The 15834-nt window shown below is 35.0% G+C and overlaps 2 protein-coding genes across 5 annotated transcripts in view; one reads left to right on the top strand and one right to left on the bottom strand.

The window, feature by feature from the left end:
• The window catches only part of LOC145934932 (uncharacterized), a 469524-nt gene that overhangs the window by 233083 nt on the left and 220607 nt on the right, over positions 1 to 15834 (top strand). The window lies entirely within an intron of this gene.
• LOC145934929 (lachesin) overlaps positions 1 to 15834 on the bottom strand; it is an 87648-nt gene that overhangs the window by 11644 nt on the left and 60170 nt on the right. For 2 of the 4 annotated variants that reach the window (XM_083035842.1, XM_083035841.1), the window contains one exon: positions 7070 to 15258. In XM_083035842.1, coding sequence (XP_082891968.1) covers positions 14948 to 15258 — 311 coding nt within the window. In that variant the 3' untranslated portion in view covers positions 7070 to 14947. Of the gene's footprint in view, positions 1 to 6843; positions 6889 to 7069; positions 15259 to 15834 lie in introns of those variants that run through there. The other 2 variants (XR_014425131.1, XR_014425130.1) reach the window with 2 other exon arrangements.

Below are 15834 nucleotides of genomic sequence, written 5' to 3'. Positions count from 1 at the left end.
AATTTTCTTTTCTTTTCTTGGGTTCTATTTTTTTCATGCAATGTTATATGTCCTTATAGACAGCTGGATTATTCGTTGCGATCGATTTTATTAATTAAAATGCTATGGCCAGATACCAAAAGTCATATCCGTTCAAGAAGTGGACATATCACAAGCGGTCAGCATACCAATGGGAAAGAAAAGAAGGTCGAGATGCAATTTATCGTGTCAATCGTGACAGACAATCGATAATCAATTATTAGCGCGTCAATGCACAGAAATGGATCATATATCGTTGCGTTCTTCTTATTATAATTCTTAAATCTATATGTATAATCATACATTTCTTCAGCTATAAAAGAGAAAATCATACGTATGTGTACATATTTTGAATCTTATACCGCAATTAAGTATTTTTTTAAGGAAAAAGAATTGGATATTATATAAATCTACACAAAATTGTGTTTAAAAATAGTAGCGTGTTTAAATTTAATTAACAAAAAAAAATTTATTATAACATTTTACAAGACTATCAACAGTCTAAAAATTAGTCAAAAGCAGTTGTACTATATCTCTAAGTAGTTTTGTGCTTCATTTTTAACTAATTTTCTTGTTGATAATAAATTGCAAAATCATAAAAAAATCATAAAAATCGTAAAAAAAATTTATCGCTTTATTAAAAAGGAATGCGTGGGAGTGATGTATAAAATAAGACTAAAATCAGATATTGCCCTTTCTTTTATTAAAATTTACTTAATTTTATATAATTTTTAAAAATTACGATAAACATGTCGCTAACTTGTCGGTTTTTTTGATCATGGTTTTTATATATCGATAAAAACAAGAATATTAATATGAGTATTCTTGAGAAATGTGAAATATAAGAAATATTAAACTATATTATATTATATATATGTTTATTTAACAATTTTTTGCATGAAATTTATAATAAGCTTGATACAAACGAATTAGAAGACTAATTTTAATCGACGGACAGCAGCGAGATATTGATATTTAAAAGATAAATTTGTTGACAGATGAGATATTTCTCAGATAATAATATATTTTGCTCACCAGAATTAATCAAATTTAAGAATAAGAAGAGAATTTGTTATTGCGGACGGTTGCGCGTATCAAATATAGTTCAGTGTTGAAACGACGTGGCGGAATAATTATATATATATATATATATATTTGGTCATTTATATATATAGTAGTTTTATTTCAAACACCGCTGTTAAAAATCAGTCGCTAATGAAAAATTAGTACGAAACTAGTCTCATTATCGTGTGAGACTAAAGAGAGAGATACGCGAATTTGAAAGATAAAATATTAATTAAAGGCTTTTCCGCAAAAACACCAACTCTTCTTTAAAACTACTTCTTTAAAATGAAGATAAATGGAGTCACAAATGTCATGCTTATTAATATATATAGGACAGAAAACAACTCTTTTTTTAACTTTAGAAACTGATTCGTCTTTGTGCACATGATTTTTCAAGAAAAGTAAAAAAGAAGGCTATGAATTATTAATTAATTTTTAAATTTTGATATGAAATATCTTGGTAACGGTGTTTTAGAGTTAAATTTCCAATAAGCTAGAGCTCCTTCGAATTAAACAAAAAATAAAATTTCGTTATTTATGCGCGCGTATCTCGCATCAGAATGAGAGCAAACTGAGAGGCAACATTGACCCGAGTCGAGAGATATTCCCGGTAATTACCAACCAGGTCGAATTGTGCTCTTGGCGCATTTCAGATGAGCAAAACAAGATCGAGAGCAGAAGAAAAGATTCGCTGTATGTGATAATAAAGAAGCGACATAAAGCAGGTTGAACGAGAGACGAAAAAGTAGATTTAACGTTGGAATTTTGCTTTTTTAAAGACGCGACAGGCTGTTTAATTCTATCTAATAAAACAAAAGGGGGTCATTCTTAATAATTTTTTTAATCGAATCTTAATAATTACCACGTTATTCTTTTGTGTTCTATCGAAAAAATATAGAAGAAAAAAAAGAAAAATCGATACATGTTGATTCATTGACAAAAAAAAAACTAAACTAATCAATCAATTATAAAAAAGTATGCCATATCAATTACTTATTTTCTGATTACAAAAATAAAATAAGTTCATATATATTGAACGATAAAAATTTTAAATATTTTATTAATATATTTATTATATATATTTAAGAAAATATATAATATATTAAATATATATATTATATATTTTTTTAAATTTGTTTTTTTTTTATTTAATTTTGTGAGATTGCTTTGCACTTTTTGAAATCATAAAATAATATATACAATATTTTCCCTTGCTTCGATCAATTTTCCAATATATATAAAAATAATTACACTTTGTTAGCTTTTTATTATTTCTAGAATTTTTTCAACATAAGATAAATTAAAAATTAAGTAAATTAGAAACACAACTTAGGAATTAAATAAATCAGAAAAAAAGTTTAACTTAACGTGATATGCAATAATTTTATCAGATACCGAAAAAATGATCTAATTTATAAAAATATTTAGAATTCAATATACATTTAATTATTGTATATACATCGTTATATAACAATTGTTATTCGAGGTTCTTTGTTATTTTTGCAAATTAATCAATTTGGAGAAATGAGATGAGAATTCGCGTTCGTGTCGCGCTCGAGGGGATCGCCGAACCCATCGCATGCGTAATACTGAAGGAAGGGAAAGGATCTGGATGCAATTTGCTTCCGTCGACTGTGACGACCGTACCAAACGACGATAGTTGGACGCGGGAGAGGAGTGTTCTATCACATAAAGGGGAACATATAAATAAAAAAAAAAGGGAGAAAGGAAAATGTCGTCCAAGGAGAGAGGGTTGATCGGACTTAAAATGGGGAAAGAAAGATAGATAGATAGCTAAATAAAGAGAAAGAAAGAGAGATTGAGGAATGAAAAGCAGAGAGAGACCAGAGACATGAAACGGCTTACGTGCACTTTCACGGAGGACCTAAACAAAGTCCGGCGTGCATTACTTTACGAGCGTGGAGGGACGTGATCCATCTCGTCGTTAATGCGATGCGAAGCAGCCCCATAAAAGGCTCGTGATCTCTCCTTTCGCCACCTGAGCAGAGTGTCTAGCTAATCCTACGTGGAAGAGGTTCGACGACGACATCGCAAAGCTACGATGTTACGGATAAATGCTGCGCGAATTTCCGAGCCGAATTACCTGCCTTGCCTACGTGTTACGATATACTGATGATTCCGCTGTTAGAAAACGTTGAGTGATCATTTTCACAATGATAGGCAGAGAGAATTAAGAAAGTCATTCTTTAATTTTTTAATTACATTAATTTTTGTTATATTTATAGATTATTCCCTTACATACATACATACATACATAATAAAATTCTTACTTATTATATAAAATAAGCAAGATTTTTATGATATATTTATGTATATATATCTCTTTTTCTCTTTTTCGCTACTAACAAGATAATATTATACATACTAATAATATTAATTTGATCTTACGATGCAGAACAAATTGAGAGATACTACATTTTTTTATAATATGAATTTTAGTAGAAATTTAGTAACATATACATTATATACATATATGTATATTATATATATATATAAATATATATATATATATATATGTATATCACTCTTTATTCACAAATCTTAATTAAACATTCCGGGTATCAGTCAGAGGACTTGCTCGAGATTATTAGTTCTCGTTGTTGCTAGCACGCCAATTGTTAGCATTTCCGGTCGATGCCTCGAAGGGAAATTCCATGGAGTGTACGATATAAGGGAAACTATGTGCGTAGAATTTCGCGAATTTCTAGGTCTACAGGATAATCATCTTATGAGTTGCCTTGAAGAATCGATACACGCGAAACAATATTATTATTCGATATTACGTACTTATTAACCGTAAGTTTTCGAAATTTCTCTTCACGCAATATCATGCGCGCACATTTATATATCTTTAGAGAGATTTTCTTCATGGAATTTATACAAGTTATATATAAGATTATATTAAGAATTAAGATTGAATACATAAAGTCTTAAAAATAAGGGCTACACATCAAACATAATCATCACTATCAAGCTTATTTACGGAAGACAAACGATTAAAGTTCGTATTAATAGAATTAATATTGCAAGATGAGTCTCACGCTGCAATGGTTGCGTAATCGAAATCCAGTAAGGAAACTGGATCCCGTTTCCTAGTTGATGTTGTAATGCAAGCGCGGCGAAATTTACATGATTTGCTCTCAGAACTGCATTAGACCTGCGTGTCTTACAATTGCGTATCTTGTTTCAAGTGTTTATTGAATGCAGTAAGAAATTGAAATCATTGCAATAAACATTATTAAATGAAGATTGATACGATAATGGTATAATGAATATTGCTCCGTAGCAAAGACAAAGAGACATTCAGTTTTAAAATAAAAGTTTTAAAATAAAAGTTGCATCGAAGCAGTATTTAGCTTGTTTTTTGCAGCATTCTCCAACACTTTAAAAAGTCCCTCTCTCTATATATAAGTAAATAAAAATCTTTATTATTATTAAATTAACAAATCAAATCAATTTAATTTTTATTTTTCACATATATCTATTGTGCAATTTCGATATTTTCCACAATTCTTTTTTTAATTTTTTAAAATTACTTTTTATTTCGTATGTCTCGGCGGCATTTGTAAGCTTCATCTGCGAAAGTATCTTTATGATATAAATTTAAATGGTTAATTGAGCACGATAAATTTTTAAATCGCGTCCAAATATATCTTCGATATCCAATTACGTTCATTTTAACACTATTAGGAAATTGATCGATACCGTCTCTCGCGATAATTGTAACGTAAGCACGGCTAGAGGTGTGTCAAATGGCGCTGGCAAAGCGGCATATCTTATTAGAAACAAATATTCATGTCACATACCAGGCGCCGGCTGGTGCCAAGTGTTTGACTGTTACCCTACGCTGCACGTGCGTGAGAGACCGGGCGAGTCTGGCATATCTACCCCGTGTTTCAAAGAAGTTTGAAATAATATCGAGCGAATTTTTCCATTTGACCCGCAACCTCTTGCCCCCCTCCCCCCTGTAATCCTCCGTGGAAATCCATATAACTAACCGCAGCGCATGTGTGTACCTCGGCTTCGTCCACTCGCTATATTTTTGAAGTATATGTATATTCCAGAGAGCAGACTCGTATATTTGATGCGCGAATATTCCAAAAGTAACATCTTTTCCTTTTTAAAACCGAAATGTAAAACGCCCTTTGACGCGAGTTTGACATGTTATTATTGGTGATCATAAAATTGCCAATAATATTTTTTATAATTTGAAATACTGTTCAATTTGTAATATGTTTGCTTTATATGACTCTATGTGTGGAATGTTCGAAAATCATTGGCAAAATGGTTTTATCCTTTTATTAGATTTTAGAAATCTATTTTTTCTTAGCGAAAATATCGACAATTTGAGTATTTAACGATTTAAAATATTTATATCCAACGTGATAAAAAAATCGATTAAAAGGGTATCCAATGGTTTCAGGACATTCTGTGCAATCGATATTTTACAAAGATAGATAATTCGCGCACAGACAGAATGTGCTAAATATGGCTATCGTATGAACTATAAAATATCGTGTGAAGTATATCAATTTTCCATAGAATTTCTGATATTTTGATGTATTGAGATATTTATATCAAAATATGCTTTATATCGGAAATATTATTACCGTTTTGACAATTACATTATTTCCGAAGTAATAAATATCACAATTGACATCAATGGATAATCTATATAATGAGCATTATTCTCGTATACCATAAGATGAAGATGAGTAATATTCCTATTATTTGAGTTAATATATGTATATGCAGTCTATTAAAATACAAACTTTAATATATTAAAACGGCACATGAACGATGCGTAAATAGACATAAAAGCAATTTGTTTCAAAAACACATTTTTTTCGCTCATGTATTTATCACATTTCGCATATTTAAAAGTCGATATTTAATTTGAACCAATATCAAAATAATCATTATACAATACGTTAATATATATGATTAAAAATGTATTTTTTAAACTATATTTTTAATCATAACATTCGAAATGCCCTTCTTTTATTACACAATAAATTGTTAAAAAAGCAGAATATTCAATATTTTATTTAGAAACGTATTTTGTGAAATTAATTTTATTTATCGTCTTTACTAAAAGAAATGATCTAATTTAATAATTTTTATTGAATATTTTAAGTCAGAAACATTGATGCACAAATTAATCGTTCGTTGATCTCGACGTGAGAATTCCATATTATCTCTAGAAAAGTATCGTAAATATATTGTTTATAAGATTGGATAAGAAAAACAATTCTCCAGGATTAACAAAACAAAAAAAAAAGATTCAAGCTTTCCTCAGCTTCCGCGATTTGAAAGTTCGTATCCAGAGCGCTTTGTCGATTTGAAAAATTCCGGAGTTCTTCTTCCGCTTGAATTTACAAGTACGTATATCCAATATTAAATTCCAGAATATTGCATTATTAACACACGTGAATTCGAGACAGACTGCAATGTAGCATCTAAATATTTCAGAAATGATGTCTCTCTCTCTCTCTCTCTCTCTCTCTCTCTCGCGCGCGCGCGCGCTTTTTCTGACTAATTATTTACGATTCTTATTACATAATGGTGAAAACGAAATAAATTTTAATTATTATATTTGCTGTCATTATTAAAAATGTTTTATATGCTGATTTTTCTCAGATTAAATTTTCAAACTGATTTAAAGTATTGACAGAATTTTGATAGTAGGATATCAAAATTCCGGCATATCTTATATTAAACATTTTATGCAAAACTTACCTCCATGCTCGAATTTTCTCCGATATGCAAGATTGCACGAAAGAGCTAAAATAGGCAGATATTTAAAAATAGAAAAAGCGATTAATGTTAAATGTGTGATAATGATAAATAATATGTAAAATTATTTTTTCACGGTTGAGAAAACACAAGTTCATATAACATAAGAGATTAACTTCGAGAGAGAACGTAATAAGATATCAAAAAACACAAATGGGTTTTTACGCAATAATACACATACGCAAGACAATATTTTTATTCGCAGCTTCATATGACACGAAGCTTCCTCTTTATTCCATCATGGTACTTGATTACAGTATGTTCACAATTATTTACAGAATTTTACTTTCCGCTACCTTCTTACACGACTATATTTATACAATCCGCGTCACTCGTCTTTAATTAATCTCTTGTCTTTAATTAATCTCTGTTCACTGAGATGTTCGATTGCGCGTATATACGTATAGTTTATACAAAATTACTAGCGAGCACTATACATCGCGCATCTTCGGAGAAAGAAAGATACCGAAAAATCATATCGAACGCCACTACAACTTCGCAATTACCATTTATACAGAGGAAGATAGCTTTTACATTTGATAGATATGTACGTAGATAGATATACACATTGTGTCAATGGTCGAATGTTCGCTCATACGAACAAGTATCCCCATGCTCGAGACGGTACTCGCATGATCCCGTCCGGATGCGAAACGATTGTCCCATTTAACAACGCAACGATGCAACTTCTTTTCTTAATATACAAGTCGAATCGATTACGCTCGTGAAAACGAAAATAACGCGATTTGTTTAGCTAGTTTCTTGAACACTCATCGAGAAGCGCGTAAGCATATTTTCTGCCTCGAAGGGTTTTTAAAGCACATTTCCCGTCTCGCGAGGTATCCACGAGCTTGTACCTCCGTCAGAACTGACATAATCCTGAAGATATCTCGAATTTACATAAACTAAATCAAAGAATGCCTTTCATCTTCCGGCCGTTTAACTTTTACATTGTCTTACAAAAAGTATACAATATATCATGTATCGATCAAAACATAATAGAAAACTGACTTTGTGTTTTAACATCAAAAGAACTGATGCAACTATGACCGTTTTTTAAAAGTCAATCACTGAGTAGAATTAGATAGAAATATTTTTTTTTTATTTGTTGTATAAAGAAATAAGAGAGAAATATAATGTAAATCTTCTAAGCTAAGAAATTTAAGAATTTACAGATAGATTAAGTATTAATAATTTTTGCAGTATTTATGTATGATTGCTAAAAGTCTCTCTCTTCCATGAGCGAAGTATTTAGCTTACGATTAAAATCTTTTTGATAACCATTTTTAATACTTATATTGTACTTTTTGAGGAAACGTATAATAATTGAACAAACTTTATTTGTCGGCTACCGAGAAAAACGGATTTTATTATTGAACTCTTGTAATGTTAATAAAGCGCGAATTTACGATACCGATTTTAAAGCTCAATGGTGCTAGAGGAAAAAAGGGGGGGAGGCGGATTAAATACTCCTTATTAAAGGAGTGAGAAGTCATTCTTCGCGTCATGCACACCGCTAACAGATTTATTCGAAGTTCCGTTTTCTTGTATTGTCTGATATTGCAGTCTAGAGGAATATCTGGAAGCGCGAAAGGAGGAATGAGCCGTTCGTAGAACTCGCCGAATGGCAGCGACATACAAGATAACCGTCAGTGATAACTTCCACGGGCGCGACTTAGGGATGTCGAGGGGACGAGTCGTGCGGCCATATTCCCTTACGTGTAGAAAATTCATCGGCATACAGCTCTCGTGCAGGGATGTTTTTCTTAGGCTACATCCATAATACATTTTACTTTCCGAGAATCTCCGATATTGCCCGTCACCGAACTTAAAGATAAAAGTCGGGGGAATAAGCACGAGGAATCCGATTATCCGCGACACCGAGAACGGAAAAGAGCGAATATCCAAATCCTAATGTACTTGCGACTGCGAACAATATGGTCAACTACAAAAAGATTTATCGTGAGTTTTCAAGTACACACGATTGTTCTTATTTTTTTGATTTCATATAGGAATTGATATTCATAAATTTATGTATAGTAAAATTTTATAGTCTTCTAAAAATAAAATTACAAATACACGATATGACTTTTGTCGGTTTTTTGGAGATATTATTATCACGTTAGAATAACACAAATTAAAAATATATTAAGCTTGATCAGTCTTCGTAAAAATTCAATACAACACAGAGCTCATAGATTGTGAAAATTCGTTGCGGGAAGAACGAAAAATTCTGAAATGGGTATTTGGATTTTTAGATTTGTTTTGCAACGGTGTTTTTTCGCGTTCGATAACGAAGATATCATGTTATTTACGACTCAATAAGCGTAAAGAAACTAACGGCTGCAACAAGCCACGTTGCGAAATCAAAGTAAATAAAAGAAGACCAATGGAAAAGATTAGCGCGGATACAATAAAACGGAAAAACATAAAGACAGTTCAGAAATCGTACAGTATATCGATTCAGATGTGAAAAAATATTTATAGAGATGGGATAGCATCGCGTACATGAAATAAACAAAAGTAAATAAAATTTGTATCACGCGAGGTAGAAAAATATCGTAAAAATATTAGAAGGTAAGAAAAAAAGGGATTTCGCAATGTAAGCGCTAATCGACGATCCAAAGAAGTGATAATTCACGTAGATAAAAGGAAGTTGGCTAATACTCCTTCTTTCTGAGACTTAAAACTTTACACCAGGTTCCATCGATCCACTTAAATCTCATAAAACAAACTTTTCGAAGCTGTTCGATCGTGTCGTAGAAAAATCCGAAAATCACTTGGCAGTTTAAAAGCGCCAAAATATATCAACGTTAAACGTATTAAATTGAAAAACTATTAAAAAATGCTCTCATTACCGGAAATCAATATTAGATAAAAGATATAGATATTTTGACGCATATCAATTCACTTGAATCATTAAATTCATCTTGCACACACACACACACACACACACACACACATATATATATATATAAAAATAATAAATTTTATAATAATTTAGAAAATATTTATTTTACATGTAAAATAATTGTAAGATAATTGTGATTCTTGATTTCTTAAATAAAAATAAAACGCGGAGGAAAAGTCACATGTATAGGACATTCGCGGCGAATCGCGGAATGACATTGATAGTTGTCGCGATGCATTGCAGCGTGCAGCTTTGAAACTGCACCCCTTCGACACCGGCATGTCGAAGCGAGCTGACTGCTAGAGTGCGCGATAAATCGACCGCCGTGTAACCAGAGCGCTTACCTAACTATCCGCGTCCCTTGTATATATCGCCTCGACGGGCTAACACGTCGTACCTCTCGGGACTTTAATAAGCGTAACCGTTGGGGATTAAGCAAGCGGGTGTGGAGCGGCCAGGATTGTAGGGGAGCTAGAATCTACGAGGGGTCATACGGAGGAGAGACGACTTGAGAGAGAGAGAGCTGACGCCGAGGAGAGCCGGTGCAGCTACAGCTGCAACGGTAACTTTACAGAAACGACTTCGCGCCGTAGCTCAAACGGAACGGGTAAGCCCGTTTGGAAGTCGTACGAAGGAGTCGTCGACGTCGTCGGGCATCTCGCGACAATGACGACGACGACGAGAAGATGTAAGCGGAGAAGGTGAGGATGATAGGGGAACACAATGGGAGAGAGAGGCCAGGATCTCTGGTCGGCGAACCGTAAAATCCTCTTCGCTTCTTCTTCGGCTCTCTCTCTTTCTCTCTCTCGATGTCAGTTTTCGATGCGAGTCGCATCCTCGCGCGGCCGATTTCGCGTCCCGCCGACTCGCGGCGGATAATACCGCGCAATTACTCCGCGGATGCCCGAGAGAGTTCGCGAAAGAAGGGAAATAAAATCAGCATAAAAGGAGAGAGAGCCGCCAAATGGCGCGGCCTCGGCACGTCGGGGCCTTCTAATGAAAGCGTCGGCGGGGGACGGGGGGAGAGAGAGGCGGCGGTGGTGGCCCTTAAATTAATTCACGATGAATTACGTCCGCGCCAGCTGCGAAGGCAGTTGTGTTTATTTATGGAGGAACTAAGATCTTCTTCTCTCCTAGTCCTTAAAGGCGGGATTCCGCCCTTATAATTTCTCACGATGACCGAGAGAGGCGGGCCCCGACTCTCCGTCATTCCCTCGCCGACGAGAGAGAGACGATAATCGTTCTGGAAACGAGTATTCCCTCCGACGAAATAAGAGGGGACACGCTCGTCCACAGTCTGGCATGCCACGGCGGCGTGTCGCAAACGAGCGCGATTTGGGGCTCAGGGGGGGCGAAAAAGCGTCATGATTTTTTTCTCTCTCGGGCTTTTTTCCCCGGTCACACCGGAGAGAGAACGACCATTCATTGGCTCTCGCGAGGACGCTTGAGGACGCTTCGCAAACTGGATTTTTTTTTTGTCCATTTCGACGTAGGTTGCAGTGTGACGAATGTGGCACGTCGCGAATTATATCGAACGCGCGCGCAATGGACCATCGGTTAATTGAAGGGCTCCCCAGGAAAAAAGTTTGCGGGCGACAAATTCGTCAGACGCGATATTTTAGGAGCAACGTAAAATATTCAATGATTAAAAAGAAATTAATGAGTGATTCTCGTCGAATATTATTTGACTTATCTATTTTATATACCTACATTTAGCGGATAGTTTAGAACCGTTGCAGCCCAACATATTTTTAACATCGTCATTAGTTTGAAACTATGAACGTTCTACGATAGACAAACTTTGTTACGGTTTGTATTTTGAAACTCGATAGGATAGTGAAAGGATTAACTTTCCCCTCGTGTTTCCCCTTCGCGTAAAAAAAAAAAAAGTTTGCTTGGCTTGTTTAAGAGTAATTAGGCGGTGTAATCGGGGCAATCATGGTGGGACAAATCGATTGAGAAACGCGGAAACGAAAATTGATTTTGAAGGGGATTTAAACGTGTCCCTGCGAGAGAGTTGTCGGCGAGTACCGAAAACGATTGAACCGCGACGCGTAACGAGATGCAATTTCGATTGCCATAAAACTCCAAAATCGTGCGCCCACGGGAATGCTCGATTTATTTAGCAAGTGAACACAACACTAAACGTGACGCGAGCGATGCGTGGCGATCGATGCGATTGATTTTTTATTATTTTTTGCGGCTATTCTGGACTCTCCGCTTTTTGAAAACAGAATCAAGATCCGAGAGAAGATGGCATTAGAATGGCTAATTTTGACCACTCGCTATTATGACGTTTCTCATTACTGCAACATTAAGTATAATTAGAGAAATTACTGTGAAAGCGAATGCAATAAAATTTGAAAACTCTCTTACAGTAATTGAAAAAATCTGTCGACACGGAACATAAGAGCATGCTCTCTATGCTAGAAATATAAAAATATAATTATCTCTTTTTCTCTCCTTTTTTACTCTCTGCTTCTGCCTCTTGTATTTGTTCGAAACAACTCGCGTCAGAAGGGGATCTATCGAACATTTATATTGATTATTTCGTTCACACGGCAATAATTAGATATCAGTGCCTGATTGTGATCGATGAAGTTTTTTATTGATTATTTTACTTACCATGTTTTTTTGATTGAATTGCTCATAAGTTTGTAATTTATACACGACATAAACTTTTGGATAATTTGGCACGTCGCTATTTTTTATTTATCAATTTTTATTAATTTTTTATGAATAATTTTATTTTATTTCAGCATCACACATATTTATAAACAAAATTAATTCATCGATATATCCTTCAAAAATTATATACTCACTAATAGTGTTGGCGCAAATTATTAATAAAACTTCCAAATGTCTATAATGTTATAAATATAGATTAGTTTGATAAATGCAAAAAATATCCAGTTTATTGTCTTGTCATTAAATCGAGAGAGATCATCAAAAGAAAATGAGAACTATGTTTCCCTAGTTTTATTTTGTTTCGTTAGTATAAAATATTATTTTAAAACTGTGTTACTCGTCAAAATAGCCGATTGTTGTCCTTTCTTAAAAATATACCTTTAAGATTTTTATTATTTTTTTATTTTATGATTTTAGAAAACACAATTCTTAAAGCAGAGAATACAATTCTTAATATCGCTTTCAAGTTTAGTTTAAATCGAGAGCTTTATGACCGACAGTTGCTATTAAAGTTCTCAAGTGTAAATACTTCTTGAAATTTATTTTAACTGAAAGAAAGTTCTAATATCGAAAGCCCGTTCTCGAAAGCAAAACTCTCGAAACAGTCATTGAAAAGTCTTCATTCCGTTGCTAGCATTTTGATATCGAGAATCACATTCAGAAAAGTAGAGCTCTCTGGAATAAACATTTCTCGAAAGTCATACTTGATTTCATGCTGATTGGAAAGAGAAGAAAGAAAGAGAGAATTTTATTATCAAAAACTCTATTATACTTAAAGCACCATAAAATCTCATTCGCGTAAGAGGAGTAATATTAAGGAGAAAGAAAGAGAGAGAGACAAAAAACTTTGCGATAGAACACAGGTACCGATTGCGATCAAAAACGCGGTGAACAGCTTCCGGCCGCAATCGAGAGCATCCGTCAAGATTGGAGGCGACATCCGGCGCCTTGCTACTTCCGGATCGAGACTCATTTAAAGCTCTCGATACTCGTTTAAATCTATTACACTAGCGATCGTAAGGGCTATTTAAGGAAGGTTTGCACGCGATTAAAGAACGTGATAGAGTAATTAGGGTGGGGAAGAGAAAAGATGGCACGAACGTGTTAGTTACCCTGACGTGTCAGTATGCACATATACACATGCGAGCGTGTTCGTATATGATATACACGTACATATATACACATATCACGCAGCTTATTGCCAACGAAGCTGAAGAGTTACGCATCTTCGATTCGCGTGAATATTATCGTCACTTCGAAATACATCTCCTTGTCGCTCTTTTCATCTAATATCTATCTTTTTGGCCTCTACCACCGCTTTATTTCTCTTTCCTATTTCTCCGTTTCTTTCATCGTATAATATAATAACCGCCATCGCGCAATCATCTAGACGTTGTCTATATTCATAAAGTGAAATATCTTTAATCCGATCATTCACGATTCGATGATTTCACAATTATTCATACTCTTCTACGTAATAAAAATAGAAGAATCAATTTTACGTAAAATTTGCAATATAATTCAATAATTATTAATCTAATTAATGTTAGTTTATTAATACTATTTCGATGATATCAAATAAAACGAGAGATTCTACGTATTCTTCCACAAGATACAATTACACTGCTTAACATTGCATAAGAATAAAAATAATCTAAGACATTATTTCAATAAGTTGAATAATAGTATCGAAAATAGAACTGGCCTTAATTATATACCGAATTTGACCCCTGAATTTAATTAATTTAGCACTCACCGATCGGTTCTTCGATCTCCAAGTATATCACCAAGTACAACGATCAAGATACACAAGATCCCGCGATGTAAATTCCTGTCTTCGGACCCACGTGGTTTATCCCTTCCGCGAGCTTCCGATCCATTGATATTAAGTCTATGAATTACGAATAAGCCACTCAGGGAAGACGATACATCGTCGGCGGCAGCAGCGGCGATTTAAGCCCATTCGAAGTTGTTTTTGCTGCGTAGGGTCGAGCAAGCTGTTGAATAGCCAATGCAGATTGAAGCTTTCATTTCACGCGAAGCCGCCTACCTGGCATGAAGTTCGCAACGTAACATATGATTCACTTTATCACCCGACTTTATCTTACTGATTAGATGGGATCAAAGCAATTTGCTTTGAAAATGGCATTGAATCTCTCTCTTGAAAATCCGATTGCTCAGCCGATGATAAAGCGCGTTGTGCAGATACATATTTCTCTTTCTTTCTCTCTCGCGAAACTCGCTGCAGCGACCTGCAATAGAAACAACTTCGGATTCGAGCGGACGTCGATCGCACAACTTCCTCGAAAGTATGAAGATTACGCTCGTTGCCGAAAAATCGCGCCACGACGAGACCGACGTGCGATCGCGAGCACCAATTTTTAGCGCGTGCCTCGACCTGGTCCTTTGAAATTCCCCGGCCCTCTCCCATTTTTCTCATCACCATCATCACCACCACCACCACCACCATCTGCGACAAACGATCATCAGCGGTACCAGCGGTGACAGGAAGATGGACAGCCTACGTCGATGAGAATCGGCGCCCGAATTGACGTTAATGGCGGGTCGTTTTTTGCCGACGCGGCTCGTCGACGACGGCGTGACGGGCAACGGATAACCCACGTGACCGTGAACCGTGTTGTCCACCGCCAGCGGCTTGTTCTCCGTCTTGTCCACCTCCGCCGAGCCGAAAACCATTTCGTCCTCCTCGTCGTAAAACGGTGGCCATGCAGTTTGTGTCTTTGTCGGTCCAGAGATTTCTGAAACAGCGAAACACAAAACGCAATATTTAAGATGCAGAACAGAATATATCATATATAATTAGAAAAATATTAATTTCCTCAGAACTTAATTTCCTCACGACAGAAATCATTAGTATGACGATCGACTGTATCTATAATTTATAATTAACATTCAATATATTTATGATGATATTTCGGCAGCTTCAGCTAGAGCGAAAAAAATTAGGGTTTTCTCATTGTACTGTTCCAAAAAGTAGCAAGGTCGCGAATTTATCGGCGCTTATCTGGGAATTCTGACGCTTATGTTACAAACTTTCTCGAGAGTCACTTGAATAAAGGAAAGAGAAGTTGAAGCCGCGGGGCGTTTGGAGATAAGATAACTCGACCCGTACGCGTGCCGTTTTCATGAAAAGAACTTAATACCGAACGGAAGTGGACACGTGCGTACACTCGTGTATACAATGTGTTTTCTAAAGTTTTTCTTGAAGTTTGGGAAAAAGTATATATTCTGCGGTGAGTTTCGAGAACATTGTTCTTCGGTGAGGATCGATCGTATTTTCCTTTATTTATTTTACGAATAAAACGAATTAAAAA

Source organism: Prenolepis imparis, unplaced genomic scaffold (genome assembly GCF_030444845.1).
Source record: "Prenolepis imparis isolate NDT839.2.m4 unplaced genomic scaffold, iyPreImpa1.0 SCAF_4, whole genome shotgun sequence".
In the NCBI taxonomy this organism is placed as follows: domain Eukaryota; kingdom Metazoa; phylum Arthropoda; class Insecta; order Hymenoptera; family Formicidae; genus Prenolepis; species Prenolepis imparis.
Note: the sequence above shows the minus strand (reverse complement) of the source record. Positions and strands in the feature narration are given on the sequence as shown.